The sequence below is a fragment of the Manis pentadactyla genome, chromosome 3 (assembly GCF_030020395.1).
Source record: "Manis pentadactyla isolate mManPen7 chromosome 3, mManPen7.hap1, whole genome shotgun sequence".
Lineage (NCBI taxonomy): Eukaryota > Metazoa > Chordata > Mammalia > Pholidota > Manidae > Manis > Manis pentadactyla.
In genome coordinates, this window is record NC_080021.1 from 210,899,179 (window position 1) to 210,919,487 (window position 20,309).

Here is a 20,309-nt window from a genome sequence, read left to right on the forward strand (position 1 = left end):
ACATGGTGTGAGGGGTCATGGGGAAAACAGTGTAGCACAGAAAAGGCAAATGGTGAATCTGTGGCATCTTACTACACTGAAGGACAATGACTGCAATGGGGTACGGGTGGGGACTTGATAATGTGGTTAAATGTAGTAACCACATTGTTTTTTCATGTGAAACCTTCATGAGAGTGTGTATCAGTAACACTTAAATAAAAAATTTTTTTAAAAAAGGATAGGTTATGGAGCCATTTTAAAGCATGATCCATTTGAGCCTTATGTAAGTAAATCCTTTGGATGAGATTCAAATGAATGGACATATTCTGTTCCATGGTATACAGTGTCAAAAATTTTTCAGAACCAAACTTCACCATTTAAAGTGGATCAAATTTGAACAGACTGTCTGAGTAAGTTGGAAGTGTAACAGCACCCACTTTGGAGAAGAATGGGGGAAGAAAACTCAAAGCTTCCAAGAGAAACGGGATACACCCAGGTCCGATTCCATTCACTGTGAGCCTGGTGACTGCATGGGCCAAAGCACCACAACTCACATCTCAGTTCTAACTTGAGGATTCTATGGTTTAGACAAGTCACTGTAGAAAGACTGGCAGAGTCTTTGTAGAATCTATGTCACATCTTACAGAGACCAGGTACATTGCATTGCTACTTATGCTTCTCTAATGGGAAAAAATCAGATTTTATCATTTATTTTATATTTTGTGTAAATATTATGCATGTGTGTTATATGATCCTGGTACAATGAGGCTTCCTTTCACAGTACCAAAAAATTTAGAAGCTGTGGATTACAAGTTCAACTTTCTTATTAGTCAGTATTCTTTCAATGAACCAAGGCATGAACAAGTTCTGAACAGAAATATTTTAGTCTATGGCTTATCAAGAATTGGGAAAAAACAACATGAATGTTTCCATACACAGGAGCTCACCAAAGGAATGAGAATCATCAACATACAAGTAGCAAGGTATGATTAAATACTGTCTCTGCTGTCTTTCTAATCAGAATTTTCCAATCCGTTTACTTTGGTTATACCGTGAATAACTGTGAGCTTAAGAAGTATTTTCTTTAGCACATACCTAAAGCATGAACAGTTGAAAACTCCATATTTAAGCAATTACATGCAACTCAAAAATGCTAATTTCCATCACAATTAGCCTAAGTTATGCAACATATTTTTGTTCCTTTTTAGTGTATAGGTGATGTATGTTTTTATAATTTGCTTAACTGCCTATACTGAAATTTTTAAATCACATAGACCATATAAAACCATAAAAGAAAGAGTATCTTTTTATTTTTCCCAGTGTACCATATTTCTACATTGCTTATAGAGCTTGTACAAAAAACACTGTTAGTTTCTATATAAAGATTTCCATAAAATTTTTATAGTTTCTATAAATGCATAAAGGTTGTTGGTTTCATTATAACCTCTGTTTCAGTGCCAGTGGAAAGAAAAATTACCTGCAACTCTAAACAGTGATCTACATATATAGGCAAAGGTAAGTGGGTTTAGACCTCTATTTAAAAAGCTCTAAGACACTCACTATATTTCATCAAAAATAGATCAGTGCACTGGAGAAGAAACTTCTAGCACACTCAACTCTAATCACCACTCTTAGAACAAATAGGCTGTAAAAAGTGCAACTGCGAGAACAAATTATTAATTCTATATGCTTCAGTATAAGAAGTAATCTTATTAAAACTAACATGTTTTAAAACGGTATGTGTAATACCTACTATACATGACACATTGCAAGGCTATTGATGGAAATCTCCTTTCTGATAGGTTACTCTTATCTTTATTCCAAATTGTCCCATACTATGTTATATTTATTGAAGACTAATTTTTTTAATCAGAAAAATCATATGCTTTGAAGCCAAAGATGAGATTTTGATGACAGTGGTGATCATAATTTGCTAACAAGTTAATTTAACTATCCTTTTCTCCCTTAATTCAATTAGTATTCATTAAAATTGCACTAATCACAGTGAGTAAAGTTTACCAATTATTTCCATAATTATGAATGAATACAGTATATAGAATAGAATAATTATAAATCCACATAATTAACTACAAGCTATTTCCAGCAGAGAAAGATACCCATGTTTAGTTTTCTTAATTCTAATGCTAGATTGACATGTTGATATCTTTGAGAAAGCATTTTTAGAAATAAAAATATATTATTATTGTGATTCTGTTCTTCTTTAACAAAAATTTTCTATTGGACAGACTTTAATAAGAGCCACAGTACCTAAACTTATAGTAAGAGATTGAAAAGAATCTGGTTTAAGCTACCAAAACCAAAGTAACTTGAAAATTGTATCTGTAATTTAGTAATCTTAACCCTTAAAAAAAAATGTAGATTTCATGTTATGCTTATGAGATAAAATTTTTTTAATTTCATAAATTGTTAGGTCTGTTTAAAATTCAGGATCCTTTTCAAGTCAGGATCCTACCAATATTGATATTTTAGTATTTAAATTAGCTAAGCATTAAACAAATGCAAATGAATAAATAACATGAACTCTGAAAAGACTTTGTTTTTGCCTTTTTTTGTTGTTTGGTTGTGTTTTGTTTTTGTTTTTTTAAACATAAACTTAGGCGTTGCATGTCTTTCATGAATTAACAAAGCCTGTACTTTCAGGTTAAAAGACAGCAGGCTTACCAGATTTTAAGTGAAATATTGAGCGCTACAGTGATTTAATGGTTTTAAACCATAAATGTCATTGCAGTCTGAGGGTGTCACAGACAACTTAAGGAAGGAAAAAAAAAATGGGGCACAGAAAAATCACTTTGTCAGTAATTACAATCAAGAGCCCTAAGATGTGGCTCAGGCTGCTCATTACTTCTTCCTTCTGTATCAAGACCCTTATTTACATTTCAGATTACATTTTTTATGAAACAGTAAGATCTATCAGAGCTGAGAGGACTGAAATAATGAGGGGAAAACATTTTAATAAAACGTGTTGGGTCTGCATTACTTCCGCGTCAGAAAGAAAGGCTACTTCTGTAGAAATGGATCATTTATTCTGCTTCTAAACGAGAAGCAAAAAGATGAAACTGATGAACTTTTACTGCCCATTTGTCTTTAACAGACAATTAAGACAGAGAAGATCAAAATGGATTATCGTACCATGCAGACAACTGGCCCAACAGTAATACATCTCCGGGACCACAGATTTGTAACTCTCTTTCATCCCTCCCCTTTCTTCTTACTTCTTTTTCCACTCTAAAGGCAGTGCTAGCTTTGTGGCTCAAGGAGAGCCAAAAGGCTGGTCATCATTATTCAGTCACAGATGTCAATCTAACCTCCCTTTTTTCTCAGTTTCTAAAGCAGTGAGCCACAATAATTTGTGACAGATTCTTTTACTGTAAGGTACAAAGAACACACAGAATAAAACATCTAGCAGCAGCAAGTGTCTCTGATCAAGTGTGCTGGTACATGGGAAACACACTATATGTAAAAACAAGCACTGATAGTTTAGGCGAAGGAGGGGAAAAACTGGGGGGCAGTTTGTGTGTGTGTGCAGTAATAAACAGTACTGAATTATCTCAAATATTCCTTATGGATTACATCATATATGCTTTAATTCTAGACATGTTGCCTAGATTAAATGCAAATTCACCATTTAAGATTTGTATGTAATAGACATATTTCCAAGAGTTCCTTTATAATACACCAAGAGGAGAGGGAATTTGGTTTAATCAACAAATGCTAAGATGAGAAAACATGTAAGATCAGAACCCAAACGATAAAAAGATAAATAAGAAATACATAGGTTGTACTTCCTTTACGAGTAGATCAACTCTCAAAATAAATTTCTGGGAATTTGGAGGTAACTTTTCCCCCCCAAAAAAATAGATCCTTCATTCATTCTTGAGTTATATTCCATAAAGAAGGGACACTATACATATCAAGTTGGGAGAGATGCTAAATAAAGTGATGATGTTCACCTCCTCCTAAGTCTACGCCTAGCCTGCAAGTATCACCCTCCAAATTTTATAACTATGTCACTGATCTGAACAAAGAAAATAAACACCTGTCTTATGAGCTATGAAAGCTATCATTATTTTCTAGGTTTTTACTGTAAGTTTAAATTACTCCAACTTCAATATATGAAATACTTCTAATATTATCCATTAGCCAAAGTAAAGTGAACTAAGTTCATAGCTTAACAAAATATAATCTGTCAACTGGGCTCCATAGGCAATGACAGAATTGGTAATAGTCTGTATTTCTCTCTATACACACATATGGTACTACACATACATATGGATGTATAGTACCTATATACACACACATATACACTCTCCCCAAGCACACATACACACCTACTCAGAGAAATAAACAGGAAGATAAACAACAAATTGTCACAGTGATTATATCTGAGTAGTAAGATTACAGAGGACTTGTATTTTCTTTCTTTTCATTCTTTTTAAATCTATTTTCGATTTATCTATATTTCCTAAACAGTCTTTGTCATGAACATATTGGCCATGTGATTTTTAAGTTACACCCCCAAAAAAATCATGTTGCTCAAAAACTTTCAGATATAGTAAAAAACTATGCTTAAAGGAATAGATCCAGATGTTTACCATGTTATTTTAAGTTTCTTCTAAAAAATTTTCTCTCACTGGGTAATTTAGATCACGGGACTGCAAAAGTTATTTATTTGGATGCAATATTTTAGAATAATGGTTTTCTTAAGAGCTCTAGCCTCAAGTCTGTCCAAAACAATACTTTTAAGATTTTCCACCTTTATATGTCGTTTCAAGAAAATAAATCACTAATAAAAAGATCCTATAATCTTTGGATTGTGTAGATTAAATCCAGTGGGCTCAATTTCATACCAATTTAAGGCAAGATTTTTTGGATTTTTTAAAAATCTCATTTAAAAGTCTTGAGATCACACACAAAGCAAACCATACCAGTTCTCCTGGGTTCTTGTACAATGAAATCTCATTACAAAGCATCTCATTATACTGATTATCCCGTTGTATTCCCGGTCACATCATGTCCCCTGCATTAGTAAAGATGTATCAGATACCTTGCCCTCCTCACAACAGGCCACACTGCAAAGTGTTACTACAACTGTGTTGGATATTTCTATTCCATTGTACTTATCCTCACTCAAGGACATTTTTTAATAGACAAAATTAAATGGATGTACTTCAGAGACATGTTTTTATTGTGTATAGTATTTCACATGTGAAAGGCTTTATAAATTGTTCTAATCTGTATAATCAAGTATGCCTGTATTTCAAAACTGCTTTAAAAAGCATACCAAAGTATATATTTGAACTAAAAATTTAGGGTATCTCAAAACCTACAAAACATCCATAATATTTCTTAAGACAGGAACTGGGATCCAGAATGCTTAACCTGGATCTGATTATCAAGAGTAGAGCAACATCAGAACTTCAGCACTTTTTTGTGATTAAAACAGTTCCTTCCACTCCATTCCATGCTTGCAGAATGCAGGGAATTCAAGATGGCAGGACCAACTGGCCAGCTTTAACTTTCACTGCTACAATCGCAAGTACCCTTTACCCTAAAGAACATTCCAGCACGTGTATCTTCTTCTTGGAGTACTACCATGACACATAGTTTCATAATCCATTTCAAATTCCAGGAATTGTTTTAAACTTCCCTCTTCCCCCCTTTTTTGTTATGCTGGGTCTTGACTACTTACATAGCATTTTAAAAAAAAGAAAAAAGTTCACCAGCAATCCAGAAAGGATTTCCTAATGAACTACAGGCTGTAGCATACCTCAAAGTAAAAAGTAAAATTTGTGATAGATTATCTTCCTTACTTTTTGTGCATTGGTTAACAGCCCAAATCTAGCACCAGTATTTTCAATCCTACTTCAATATATTTTATTTTTTGTCTTGGGTTCCTATTACTCTTTCCCTTCCCTTCTAAAAAATTCATTTATCTCTTTCAGTAAAAAAGAACAGTAATAATATGTTGAACAACTCTGAAATAAATTTTGTCATGTAAAAAATTAATTACGCATTCCGAACCTGGTCACTGTAGTCCTCCGGGAATTGCCTCTGCACCTCAGGATCTGTAAATAATTGACAGATAATATTAATTGGCTTTGGATTAGTGAGCAAGCAGAGGATCACACATTAATATTTGATCAGAAGATGATAGCAGCCCTGGCAGGGGATCCAAGGGGGGCAGCTGAGGCTGCTATGTTGATGAGCACAAGGAAGGACTCACCAAGGCACTCCCATTACCCTCCCCCAGAAATATAAAAAAGAAAAATTTTGAAGACCTGATGCTACTGTTAACTTTAGACCATTACCTAATGCAAAAATCTTGCCAGCTGCAAATTGCCCTCAATATATTTTCCCAGAGAAAATGAGTCTTAAACCTGCTTGACTTTTCCTCTCTAATCAGAAGCCTCCTTTTCACAGTTAGAGACGTGGCTTGATAAACCACCTTAAACATCAGTTTCAGATTGTGTGTGCACTGCAGGGGATGCCAGGGTAAGAGAAGAATTTTTTCAAGAAACAAATGCAAAAACTACTTGCTTTAAAAAATGAGGCATATCCTTCCCAAAATACTTATGAATTCTTGAAAATACAGATAAAACTAGATGAAGTTTTCTTCAAAACAGAAACAATACACTTAGCTTGTCAGCGTAAACAAAATATCATGCTATATTATGTTCTATCAACATAACTAGACTTGCTCAGAAACTATAAAAATATATGGGTGAAAATATCTCTCATGACCATCTGTTTAAAATCGAACTACTAAAAGGGTCACTTGATTCTTCAATCGTAATTGCAAGATAAGCCAATGCCATCGTCTGCGAGTCAATACAGAAGTGTACTAATTAAAAGCTATTAGCACTCCATTTGCTATGGATTAGGAAAACATTCAATCTTTTCTAATAAGAGAAAGATCTGGTTCTTTGGAGGCATATTAAATGGGGTGATCAGAATAATATCTATTTGAGAAACATGTAGCAATGCAAAAGGCTTATGGGAAAGCACAATATTTGTAGGTCCCCTAGCACAGTGATCAAAATATACACTACTCACTTTTCATATCCATCTTGTAGAACACCAATTTACTTCTCTGTGAAAGTGAATCGATGTAAAAGTTAAAACCCTCTAAGTCACAACACAAAAATGCAGTTTATCTCTTACAGTGAAGAATCAAAAAGGGAGAAAACGAAGGACCTACTCACATACTACATCTAAATCCCAGAAATACCAGTTTTCAAGTCACTGAGCCAATGGATCTTAGTTTTAAAAACCCAAGACTAATAACAAAAGAAAGAATACTCAAAAGGGCATACCAAAAGTAGAGCTTCCTAAAGTGGGTAGTGTAAAAAAGTTCAAACTATCCATTGCGAATTTTGATTCTTGAGGTATCTCTGGCTGACTTAATAACTGGGGATCAATTTCTTTCTTTACCCTCGTCTTAAAATACTAGAAGGGACAAATGACATGTCTAGTCGGTGATAGCAAAACTCTGCAGTAATCCTCCATGCAGAGAGGGCCAGCTGAAGAAACCATTGCTTCTCTCTGGCCTGAAGGGCTGAAGACACAGAAGGACTTGGCCCTCTTGAGACAGGAGGCCAGAGGGCTCTAACGGTGTGGCACGAAGAGCACTAGGTCTCCGCAGAAAGAATTAGCCAGCAGGATGCAAAGGGACAGCCAGATAGATGCTCAACAAACTTCTAAAAGTATGCTCTTGGGATGGGGGGGGAAGGGGTGTCAAGAAAAGAGAGCAGTGGTTATAATTCCTGAAACATATAAAATAGCTTGGTCCAGGAAAAAACCTGGGGTTTTAGGACTTAAAATTTGGATCCAAGAACGAAGAAAATGTACTTCTAAGTCACTGAGGGACACAGTAAAACAGGTTGGGAAAGCTGCAAAATAGTTTGAGGCTTATTCTTTTTCCTTCAGTCGTCATTTGGCTAACACTAACTCTTCAACAGAAAACTTCATGTTGAAATTACTCACATATAAATCTTTAACATCATGTCCTCTTTCTTGCAACTGTTTGTGCTTCTTGGGAACCACAAAATACCAATGGAAATAAAGATGGAATAAAACCATAGATTTTTTATCACCATGTGGTGAGGGGATGAATGTCAGAAACCAAAATTTGTGGTATATTCTCCAATTTAAAAAAAGTAAATTTCTTGTTTAGAGGTGGGAGAAGTAGGTTTTTAAATCTCTTTAGCCAACTACATTAATAATTAACTTACCATTTTAAAATGTATTTTATTCATATATACAACATAGTAGAATTGAAAAAAGAGAAGGAAATGTGGATGAAAAGAAAAATAAATCTATTGTAATACACTGAAGGTAAAGGTAACCATGGAATGCCAAGATGCGGTCATTCAAATCATGTTATCCTAAACACAGCCTCAATGGCAGCACATAATAAACACCATCTACTAAATTCCTTCAACTGTCTTAAGACTAACCTTAGAGTGAAATTCCCAGATATTAACAGAATCATGTTCCAAGATAACACAGTATGTTGACATCTGGATAAAACAACATCTTGCTATGATTAAAGCAGAAAACTTTCTATTTTCTTTCTTTACAAAAGCAAACTTCATGGGTCCTTAACATTCTCTAAAGCAGTATTTAAAAAAGAGAGAGAGAGAGAAAGGCAATCCTTTTTAAAACCAAAGTCTAACCTATCAAGTTCCATTCAATTAGCTCAAAGATCCAATCTAATAGTTAATAAAACTATGAAAGCCATTTTGTAAAAATTAACACAAAACTGAAAATAACTTGTTTGAATTTTCTTAAAATGTATTTTGCACAATAGATTGAAATCATCTTTTCTCACAATGAATTGATACTAATGCCATAATGTCACCAAAATACCGACATTGGAAACATCTGAGTTAAAAAGGTCCAAATACAATCTGCTTTTCTCAAGCAGCATAACACCCGCCTTACTAACAGTTTCAGCATGGCACATGTACAAAACCTAGCACCCTGCAGTTAAGCAAACCGCCTTTAAATTTTCTGTCTGGCAGCAATCCACTTGCGTGTCTGTATGTTTTTACAAGTACTCTATGTATTTCATTGCATCAGCTGCATTTCTTTTGAGTTTTAAATGGTCTGGGAACATTTTATGAAATTTTCTATATCTTTATGTGGAAAAATAACATACACTGGAAAACTGTGCATCGGTCTAATATTTACATATCTATTTCTTTATCCCCCATCCAATGTTATAATTGCTAATGTTCCAAAATACCTTCTCACATTCATACCCTCTCCACCAAATGCAATGTTACCAACAGCTAGCTTTCAACACAAAAAGCTGCATATGAGAGTACAACCACAGAAAAAAGTAACATCACAATTTGCTTCGATGATTGGCAGTAAGAACAGAGTTACTGGCATATGTCAAGCTTTTACTCTAAGAATTGTCCCTCTGACAGAAAATTAAGAACATAATACAGTGATACAAAGCACACCCTTCCTCCCTTATCCTTCTCTCTCAGCAACTTTCTCCAGACTGAAGTAATAAATTAAAAAATTAAGTCAATTTTATCATCTCTCAGGAAAATACTTTCCAACTAAAAATACTATATTTAAAATATATCCAGCCAATTAAGATGGGTGGTATGGCAAAGTCCATATATTTCTTAACCACATAGGCAGTTAGTAGGCTGTGGAATGAGGCTCCAAGTTATGTCAATGAAATGGGCCACTACCTTCCTCCAGCACCATGGCCCTGGAAGAGGATATCCCCCCAAGTTACATGTGCACCATGTTCTCTGCTGGAGTCTACAAGAAGCATTTCCATATTTAAGACAGATATTTCAATAGGACTCCCAACAGCACAATCTCATTCAGGCACACAATATGACTATGCTTGCAAAAGGCTATGTCTTCACAGGAGAAAAAAAAAAATAGTGACCTCAAGAATAAGTATGTCTTACTTTTTTTTTTTTTTAAAGAAAAGCTAATTTTCTTCGATCTCAATAGTCTATGTTTTCTAGTCTTCTGCTATAACATACTTTTAAATCTTTAAGATACACCAGATTGCCACAGGATGTTTAATTAATAGAATAGGAGTTTGGGCAAGACTTGCTGGAAAGGTGCTATAAATTATTTTACACAGGCTCCAAAACCCTGAGTTCTGCCTTAGGCTTAAAGTTCCTAAAAAAGTGGTAGACAGATCTTTTACAACAGAAATGCAAAATAATTCATAAAAGTACTGTGGTTATGTATGAGAGCTCATTTGTAGATCAGTAACTAGTATGTGTACACATACATTCACCAAATTATTTTCCTGTTTTTCTCTGTCGCACCAATGACTCCATTTGAATGGTCAAGACATGATACTTGAACAGACTATTGAAAAACACACTGACTTCATTTTCTATGAAAAGCATAACAACCGCACTCTAAATGTTACAATCTTCTATAACTGGACCTGTTTTAGGAAATTTAAGAGAAACTGCAAATGTAGCCATTAACACAGGACTCTACTCTGCTTTCCCTTTTAACATGCCAGGCATCAAAGCAGGTAACATTACATTCAGTGCCTTCTAAATTTATCCAGTCATTATCTCTAGTATATTTCAGTCAGTGAGAGACAAATATTGAACACATTTGAAGTTTACAATTACAAAAATCTGCCCTTTTAAAGCAAGACTTTAAAATTATCTGTTAATCGTATAATTTCATTGTTCAATTCATGGAGTTCAAGATACTATCTTCCTCTTCCCACACAACTATAAATGTTAATCCAAGCTGTAATCAGACTGAATTTTCCAAATGAGAAGATGGGAATATGCTGCAAATGCATAATAGTCCATACACTGCTTCTTCCCTAACTACATTTTCAAATCTATACTAAAAAATGTAGACTCGCAGAAAACAATCTGAGAAGTTGTATATTTGGAGGACAAGTTCAATCTTCCCCAAAACAAACTTGGAAATAAACTTCCTTTCAATCTTTAAGAAGAAAAGTTAATGTTTGTATAATGTAGAATTACTTTCTTGATAACATGACTGCAAACTGGACCACACTCAACTAATGAAGAGCTTCCAGATACTAAAAAAGTACTCTTCATTTACTTCATATGATAAAATACCTAAATCATTAGTTTAGCATTTTAAATACAATTACTTAAGTAAATTATTCCATTAATAGTTAAAATTTAGTTATTAAAAATACTATTTCTGAAAGAAATGCTTAAAGTGTTTTATATAGGAAGAAACCCAGCAACATGTTTTCCCTTCCCTGACAATGAAACAAAATGTTTCATTTTCATGTTGTCTGTCCTTTAAAATGTTTTTAAATTAAAAATTACTCAATTCAAAAAGCTTACTGATTGTAAAATGCAGGTTTTATCCTGAAATTACAGAGGCATATATAATTCATTAATTCCTTAAAAATCATTTCAAAGTAGTTTAAATGAAAATTTGATTTACATGGACAAATGGGGTTTTTTACTTAAAAAAAATCTATTCTAGGTATTAACTTTTTGCTCTACAACATGAAGACTGGAAGACATAGAAACTAAGTCACCACCAGTTTTAAACCACATTTCTATTCTAGCCTTTTCTCTCAACACTGGCATTTAAAATACATTCAAATACTACTTCACAGCAGCCAACCTGGTAACACAGGAACAATTCACAATCTACACCTATAGTAAAAACCTAAAAAGCTTTATTCGGGAAAGGAGAGCACAACCCACCTCAGTATGGCAAGCAATAGAACTATTCATATGCCAGATTCCACCTCAAACTAACATACTCTGCCTTTCAGACATATCAAGCTCTGATGTGAGTATTTATGCATAAACAGCAGACACTGACCTATTGTTTTCAGTTGTTGGAGTTATGAATGTAGTACAGTTACCAATTAAGTGAATCAACAAGTCCTAAATGCGTCAGCTGTTCTACAAATAATGAGTCCATTGACATTATACAGTAAAATCTATTGAGTTTCATCTTTCTTCCTAGAGAATACTGGTAGATTTTGACCAGCAAATGTCACTATTAACCAATAATTTGACATATTTTTATAACTAATTTCATCTACAAAAGGAATATAAATCTGATTCATAACCAAACTTACACCACATAAATGCCAAATCAAAATAAATCAAATTCCAAGGCAGCTTTAAAATGGGAAAGACAGGGAATGCTAGAGGGAAACTAAGTAAAAAAAAAAAAAAAAAAAGTTTATTTATACTTAACTTTTCCTTACTGAATACCCTAGTTTTCAGCTTTCATTATTATTTAAAAATTTAGGGTTTTTTTAAATCAGTTCAAAGTTTTGAATTCCTACATCTATCAAGCTGATAGATAAATACTGATAGAGGTCTTTTTCTTTTAATGGTTCCATTTAACTTGTCTGAGTTAAGACTCATTTTACTCGCATCTTTTTGAATGAGTATAGTAAGTGTTCAATTTTTATTCCAATGTGAATAATTACTTCAGACTTAACCCAAATGACAGCTGTGCCCTTTATGTACTACAAACATGACACCACTACGTACAGCAGATACAGCACATCTGTCAAATCTGGTGAAAAGAGACAACTTAATTTACTCAAATACAACTACTGATTGAGTACCCAGAATCTGATAGACATTTTATATAAAATTCCTAACTTTATCTTCATGAAAAGCTTCAATATTGGGGCTATCATAATCAATTTTATCACAGTTAAAGAAAGCAATAGGTTACCACTTGTCAAAAATTAGTATTTATTCATGGCACAAATAATCTGATGTGAATGGTCCAGATGATGAATGAGCCAGTCTTTACCTCTCACAGAGTTTAACTCTGACTGTAATGGGAATACAGAGAATTAAATAAGCAATTCCCACAGGGCTACCCTAGGGATTAGTAGAAGGGTACTGAGGCTAGTTCCGGCCACAACAAAAAAAAACCCTTCCAGGGAAGTAGCAGAAACAGATGTAGAATCCAGGACTAGAACAGTGAGTATTTTTTGAGGCCAGGGCCCACGTTGTATCTAGCTTGTTTCCTACAAAATGTCTTGCCTGCTATAAATATTCAACAAATATTTTGGCAAAATAAATAGAATAGAATAAAATAAACTCATTAAATACCCTGTCTCTCCAAATGGATAAAAGGCCAATTTCAAAACATTCAATTGAAAACAATCCTTTGAATGCTACAGGCTTCCTTCCCAAAGACATATTGCATATAGTAAGCACACAATAAAAATTAGTTGTTATATTATTAACCCCAGTGGAGAAATAAGCAAGGACTATAAATTAGATGGCACAGATGTATAGGTGTGCCTCAAATTGGAAATACATGTGTTCCTGAAATAAACTTTTATAAACCAATTAAAATATTCCCATCGCCTGCCATTACTTATTTGGAAATATTATAACTTTATCAGAAACTGATTTTCACTTCATTGTCAGTGGTTTGAAAATCCTTAAGCTATAGTTTATATGCCTCCTGGCATCTGTTTGCTAATGATCTGTAAACATCAAATGCACCAGGGACTCCCAGATTTACAGAAACCCTGAGGTCAATCTCCTATAAATTGAAGGACCTTTCTGCTAATTTCCTTGCTAAGTTTGTGTTCTGGGTTACAGAGATGGGGTCCCATTAAACAGTTTTGCACTAATAATTATTATAATACCAGCTACCACGTACTGAATGCTTAGGTCACTGCCATAGGTAGTTTATTTATTATCTTATTTAATTGTAACAACAACTGTGCCAAGTAAGTAGCTGTATCCCTAATTTTATAAATAAGAAAACTAGACTCACTAAGAACACATTCACAGTTTAGTAACAGAGATGGGATTCTCAACCTGGATCCATCAGACTCCCAAGAATCTAACACTGGCTTTCTTTTTTTGGCTGTATTTATGCCCTCCTGTTGATCTGTCTTCTAGTCATTATTGTGACTCAACAATAAGAATACATCTGGACAAGTAACTAAAACATACTGTCATGAAACAGGCCATAGCAGATTATGAATGAGCTTTCAATTTTTCTATTTAAATTCCTTTGCTAAAGTTCAGGATAAAAATTAAATGACCCCAAAGTAACTAGCAATTCAACTAGTAAAAATGTTTAACAGATGAAGTTATGTTAAAAGCAGAATAATTTTGAAGGTTAGAGGTATCATCCATGAAAAAAAATCATTTGCTAAACAGAAGGAAGAATACAGAAAAACGTTTTCCTCCTTAAAATGTGTTTCCAAGTGCCTCAATCATGGTGAGAACCCCAATGCTAAGGCAAACTAATGCATACAATATAGATAAAGCTGACAACCCACCAAGGGAAACATACTATGCCTGTCTACCAGAAGACTTTCTTATACACAAAATTCTGCCTCTTTGCCCCTGGAAACAAGCCATTTTTGCCTAGCCCTTATCTGTACTATTAGACGAGCAATGCCTAAATCTTATACCAATAGTGTGTGTTATAAAATATATATATAATTTGCCCTTTTGGTCATTTTTAAGTGTATAATAAAGTAGAATTAAGTACAGTCACATTATTGTACAACCATCCCTTTCCCAAACTTGTTCATCTTCCCCAAACGAAACTCTGAGCCCATTAAATAACTCCCCATTGCCCTCTCCCCCCAGCCCCTGGCAACCACCTTTCTACTTTCCTTCTGTATGAATTTACTCTAGATGCTTCATGTAACTGGAATCACACAATATTTGTCCTTTTGTGACTGGCCTTTTTCACTGAGCATAATGTCTTTAAGGTTTATACATGTTGGAGCAGGTGTCAGAATTTCCCTCCCTTTTAGGGCTGAACAATATTCCACTGTACATAAATACCACATTTTGTTTATCCATTCCTCTATCTATGGACACTTTTCTTCTATCTTCTGGCTGTTGTAAATAATGTTGCTAGGAACGTGAGTGTACAAATATTTGTTCAAGACCCTGCTTTCACTTCTTTGGATATATATCCAGAAGTGGAATTGCTGAACCAGGCAGTAATTCTACATTTCTTCTGAGGATCTCTACCACTTTTAACATGTTTCAAGACCCCTGTTGTTATAAAGCTAGAACCATCTACAATCCTTAGCCTGGCCATTAAGGTCAACCCACCCAATTTAATCTTTCTTAAAAATAAATCCCCAAGTCCCCAATCTAGCCAGTCTGATCAATTCACGTCTCCACAAACCTTGACATGCTTTGCTCATCCTTCTCCTCTTCCCACATCTAAATCACACCTTTCAAAACATGCTCTTAGGCATCACAATTTATAAGGGTGGCCAATTGCCTATTCTTATATGAATACTCAATCACACGGGCACTTAAAAAAAATAAAACTACAAAGAAACATGTCCTTCATTGAAAATGCAATGAATTTTAAATGTAGCTGGCAAAGGAACAGCAAACCAACACACTCACCTACATTGCTCCCCAACTCATGAAACTCCTTTAATTTGCTTTCTGGACCTCAAGGTCAGTCAACAGCAAAATTATTACTCTTCTAAGTTTCCATTTTCTTACATTCTTACTATGACAAAATGCTGGCTTCCTCTCTTCCCCTCTTCCTACTTAGAAGCCAGATGGGTAGGTGGCCTCTTTCCTTATTGCCACTGCCAGACCATTCTCCCTCATTTTTCAGAATCCCAGATTTTAACCTCAGGTCCCCAGGCTACTCTCCCACTCTGTTGTCATCTACTCAGCCCGTTACTCCTTCTTCCCTGAATGCTGTGGATCCTGGTATGCTGCCACTCACCTACCAGTGCTCCCAATCAGTCTTACTGATTTCACTATTAACACAGCTGATCCTTCCAAATCCCTGATCACTTGACTCATTGGCCTCTCCCTACCAAGGACCTTGCCCTCTGCCTAACCTCAGCTACTCACTCCAGTGGTCATATTCTACAGTAACCATAACTGAAATCCCCTCAATAGTCACAATTATATGCATCTCAGTCCCCAACCGTGACCTACATCCTTCCCTTCTAGTTCATTCTCTATGGTACTCCAGCTTCATTTTTCAATTCCATAGGGATGTACACTCTACCAATCTTTTCACTGCCCTTCATCCATCTCAAGTCTAGACTATTCTTGTTACCCAGCTTAAATTCTATTTTATAACTGTTCCTTTACATACACCCTTAGCTCCTTTGTGCCTTCTTTGTCATCGTCACTTGGTAAAACCAAAATCCTTGTTAAATCCAACTCTCCACCTGCACCCCTGTATCTGACTGTGGCTGGAGAAAGCATACAACTATGATGACCAATCTAGCCTTAAACCCCGGTAGTGAGTTTTAATGTGACATGGTAACTACACTATTTCCCTTACCGCACTTACTCTCTTGCTCTCCTCAGTAACTGTTAGATACTTTCTCCTCTCCCTTCAAACCTCCAAGCTTCTCCATCCTCAACTGCCACTGATTACCTTATTTGCCCCTGACACCACCAGGCAATCAGAAGAGAACTCCCGCAAGCCTCTACTACCACTGCTTGCCGCCTTATTATCTCTGACCCCACAGACTGTGCCTTCATCCTCTTACTCTGCAGAACTGCCCACCCCTCTTGCAAAGGCCCCTCCTCCACGTGTGAACTAGGACCCGACCCCCCTCTCACCAACACCACCAACTGCTCCCCCAATTCTCCTGCTTTATTAAATTTACCTCTCTTCTGGATCTTTCCCATTAGCGTACAAACATACTGTTATCTCTCATATATATATTTTTAAAGCTATATTCTCCAAAAGAGCATCGATACTCACTGTCACCACTTTCTCTCCTCCCATTCTCTCCTGAACCCCAATCAACCTCTACCCCACCACTTCTCTGAAACTACTCATGTACCATGACCACACCAATGACCTTCTTACTGCTAACGTCATTTATCAGCCCTCAGGCCTCAGATTACCTGACCTACAAGCACCATTTGACACTCTTGATTGCTCCCTCCTCCTGTGACCCACTTTCTTTATTCATGTGGCTTCCAAAGCATCCCCTCCTTGCCTCTCCTTGGACTCCTTGCCGACCTCTTCCTCTGAAGGGCCCCAAAGGTCAGTCCTGGGACTTCTTCACTTTTCTTTCTCGGTGTCCTTTGCTGTTTGCTTTCTCCAATACAAATAGGCACTGTTAACTTGACATTTATTTCTCCAGCTCAGACCTCTCCCAACTCCAGGTTCATTTATCTGTCCACTCAACATCTCCACTTGGATGTCTAACAGACATCTCAAATTGAACATGTCCAAAACTGAACTCCTGATATTTCTCTCACAGTTCAGATCCAATCTGTCAGCCAATCCTGCCAACTAAATCATCAAAATATATTAGAAGTTATGACCATTTCTCTCCATCGCTACCACCACCACTCATGGTCTAAGTTACCATTATTTCCCACCTGGATTACTACCTGTAGTTTCCTAACAGCTTTCCCTCTTTCTACCTGACTCCCTAAAAATTGTTCTCAAACAGCAGCCAGAATAATTCTGTGAAACTTAAGTCAGACCCACCTATAAGATGTCTTCCCTTCAGAGCAACTCTCTGGCCTCCCCTCCTAACTCTGTTCCAACCATGCTGGTCTATCTGCTATTCCTCAAGCATGCAAGCCATGCTTCCACTTCATGGCCTCTGCCCTTGCCATTCAATCTGTCAGATACAGATCAAAGAATGAAGCACGTTACTTTCCCAGTGTGGTCTCCCCCAATCACTTATTAAAATGATTACTTCCACAAAAATAAAATTATTACTTCCCTATCCCCATCATTCCTCATTCTCTTTTCCTGTGTTACTTTTCAACTCAGTATACTTTACCATCCAACATACTACATTATTATTATCCATTTCCCCTACTAGGGTGTATGCTTTATGATGGGAGGGATTTTTGCCTATTTTTATCATTACTATATCCCCAAATCCTAAAATAGGGCCTAAGACATAAATGCTGAATGAAGGAAAGAGGGAATGAAAGAGCAAAAATTGAATGTCTCCTTCCAGCAAATAATTTGGCAATATGTTTCCAGAGCACAAAGAATGAACACACTCCATATTCCAGTAAGTCTTCTTTTCAGAATCTATCCCATGGACATATAAATAATTGTTTTTATGTTCACTGCAAGTATCATTTCAAAAATTGGAAAGGAAGTATTAATAAACTCAAATGACCCAATATTTATGCCATTAAAATCAGGTTGTATCTGTAATAACATGGGGAAATGCTAACACTGTTGCATTATGAAGAACTCAAAACTGAATATAAAGATTTATCACACTATGAAAACAATTAAAAAGCAGACTAAAATGAAACCCACCAAAACTTCTAGTCTTTGAGTTGTTGGAATCATGTATGATATTTTTTCTTACTTCCTGAATTTTCTCTATTTTTAAGTAAGAGTCATAATTATTAAAACTTCATAAACCAAGACATATGCTCATGGGAAATTAGACTTCAGTGACCCAAAACAGCTTATAATGTCTCTATCTGCCCCTTCCAGGAATCTACCCCTGACTACCTCAGTCCTCCTGACACTGACTGACCTCCTCCAACTTCTCTAATATTCACTGTTTCAAAAACGAAGCATCAGGAGGGAGCCAAGATGGCGGCGTGAGTAGAGCAGCGGAAATCTCCTCCCAAAACCACAAATATCTATGAAAATATAACAAAGACAACTCTTCCTAGAATAAAGACCAGAGGACACAGGACAATATCCAGACCACATCCACACCCGCGAGAACCCAGCGCCTCGTAAAGGGGGTAAGATACAAGGCCCGGCCCCGCGGGACCCGAGCACTCCTCCCCCCAGCTCCCGGTGGGAGAAGAGTGGGCAGAGCGGGAGGGAGACGGAGCCCAGTACTGCTGAACACCCAGCCCCAGCCATACAGGCCACAGCGCAGACACAGTGCGTGCACGGGGGGCCCTGGATACTAGGGAAAAAGGGCAGCAAGAACAGTGAGAGGGCACCGGAGGCCGGGCGCTGGAGAACATAAGAAAAGCGAGCGGCCATTTTTTTTTTTTTTTGCTGTTTTGATTTTGTGAGCGCTTTTTGGAAGTCTTAAAGGGATAGGGCCCCCAATACTAGGGAAACAGGGCAGCAAGACCAGTGAGCAGATGACTTAGGCTGGCGCCGGAGAATAAAGAAAAACGAGTGGCCATTTTATTTATTTTTTATTTTTTTATTTTTTTTATTTTTTAAATTTTTTTTTTTTTTTGTGGTCGTTGTTTTGTTTTGGCGGGTGCTTTTTGGAAGTCTTAAAGGGGCAGGGCGGGACACTTAATCCAGAGGTAGAGAATCCGGGGATCTCTGGGCACCCTAATCCCCTGGGCTGCAGGGAGCAGGGAGGCCCCTTACGGAGATAAATAGCCTCCCAGCAGCTCCTGCTCCAACGCGACTCCACCATTTTGGAGTAGCTGCCCGAGCTAGGCCACGCCCACAGCAACAGCGGAGATTAACTCCATAGCAGCGGGGCAGGAAGCAGAAACCCTGTCTGCGCGCAGCTGCGCAGCACAAGCCACTAGAGGTCGCTGTTCTCCCAGGAGAGGAGGGCCACAAACCAACAAGAAAGGAAGTCCTTCCAGCTGTCACTCATCCCAGCTGTGCAAACTATTCCTATCACCATGAAAAGGCAAAACTACAGATAGACAAAGATCACAGAGACAACACCAGAGAAGGAGACAGACCTAACCAGTCTTCCTGACAAACAATTCACAAACAAAATCATAAACATGCTGACAGAGATGCAGAGAAATACGCAAGAGATATGGGATGAAGTCCGGAGGGAGATCACAGATGCCAGAAAGGAGATTACAGAAATGAAACAAACTCTGGAAGGGTTTATAAGCAGAATGGATAGGATGCAAGAGGCCACTGATGGAACTGAAACCACAGAACAGGAATGCATAGAAGCTGACATAGAGAGAGATATAAGGATCGCGAGGAATGAAACAATATTAAGAGAACTGTGTGACCAATCCAAAAGGAACAATATCCATATTATAGGGGTACCAGAAGAAGAAGAGAGAGGAAAAGGGATGGAAAGTATCTTGGAAGAAATAAGCTGAAAACTTCCCCAAACTGGGGGAGGAAATAATCGAACAGACCACGGAAATACACAGAACCCCCAACACAAAGGATCCAAGTAGGACAACACGAAGACACATAATAATTAAAATGGCAAAGATCAAGGACAAGGAAAGGGTTTCAAAGGCAGCTAGAGAGAAAAAGGTCACCTATAAAGGAAAACCCATCAGGCTAACATCAGACTTCTCAACAGAAACCCTACAGGCCAGAAAAGAATGGCATGATATATTTAATGCAATGAAACAGAAGGGCCTTGAACCAAGGATACTGTATCCAGCACGACT

At 36.6% G+C, this 20,309-nt stretch overlaps 1 protein-coding gene across 10 annotated transcripts in view; it reads right to left on the minus strand.

The window, feature by feature from the left end:
- The window catches only part of DENND1A (DENN domain containing 1A), a 553,926-nt gene that overhangs the window by 373,096 nt on the left and 160,521 nt on the right, over positions 1–20,309 (minus strand). For 8 of the 10 annotated variants that reach the window (XM_036913990.2, XM_036913987.2, XM_036913992.2 and 5 more), the window contains one exon: positions 6,022–6,065. The exons of 1 other annotated variant lie outside the window; for it this stretch is intronic. In XM_036913990.2, coding sequence (XP_036769885.2) covers positions 6,022–6,065 — 44 coding nt within the window. Of the gene's footprint in view, positions 1–6,021; positions 6,066–7,053; positions 7,091–20,309 lie in introns of all 10 variants that reach the window. One more of the 10 variants, XM_036913985.2, reaches the window with a different exon arrangement.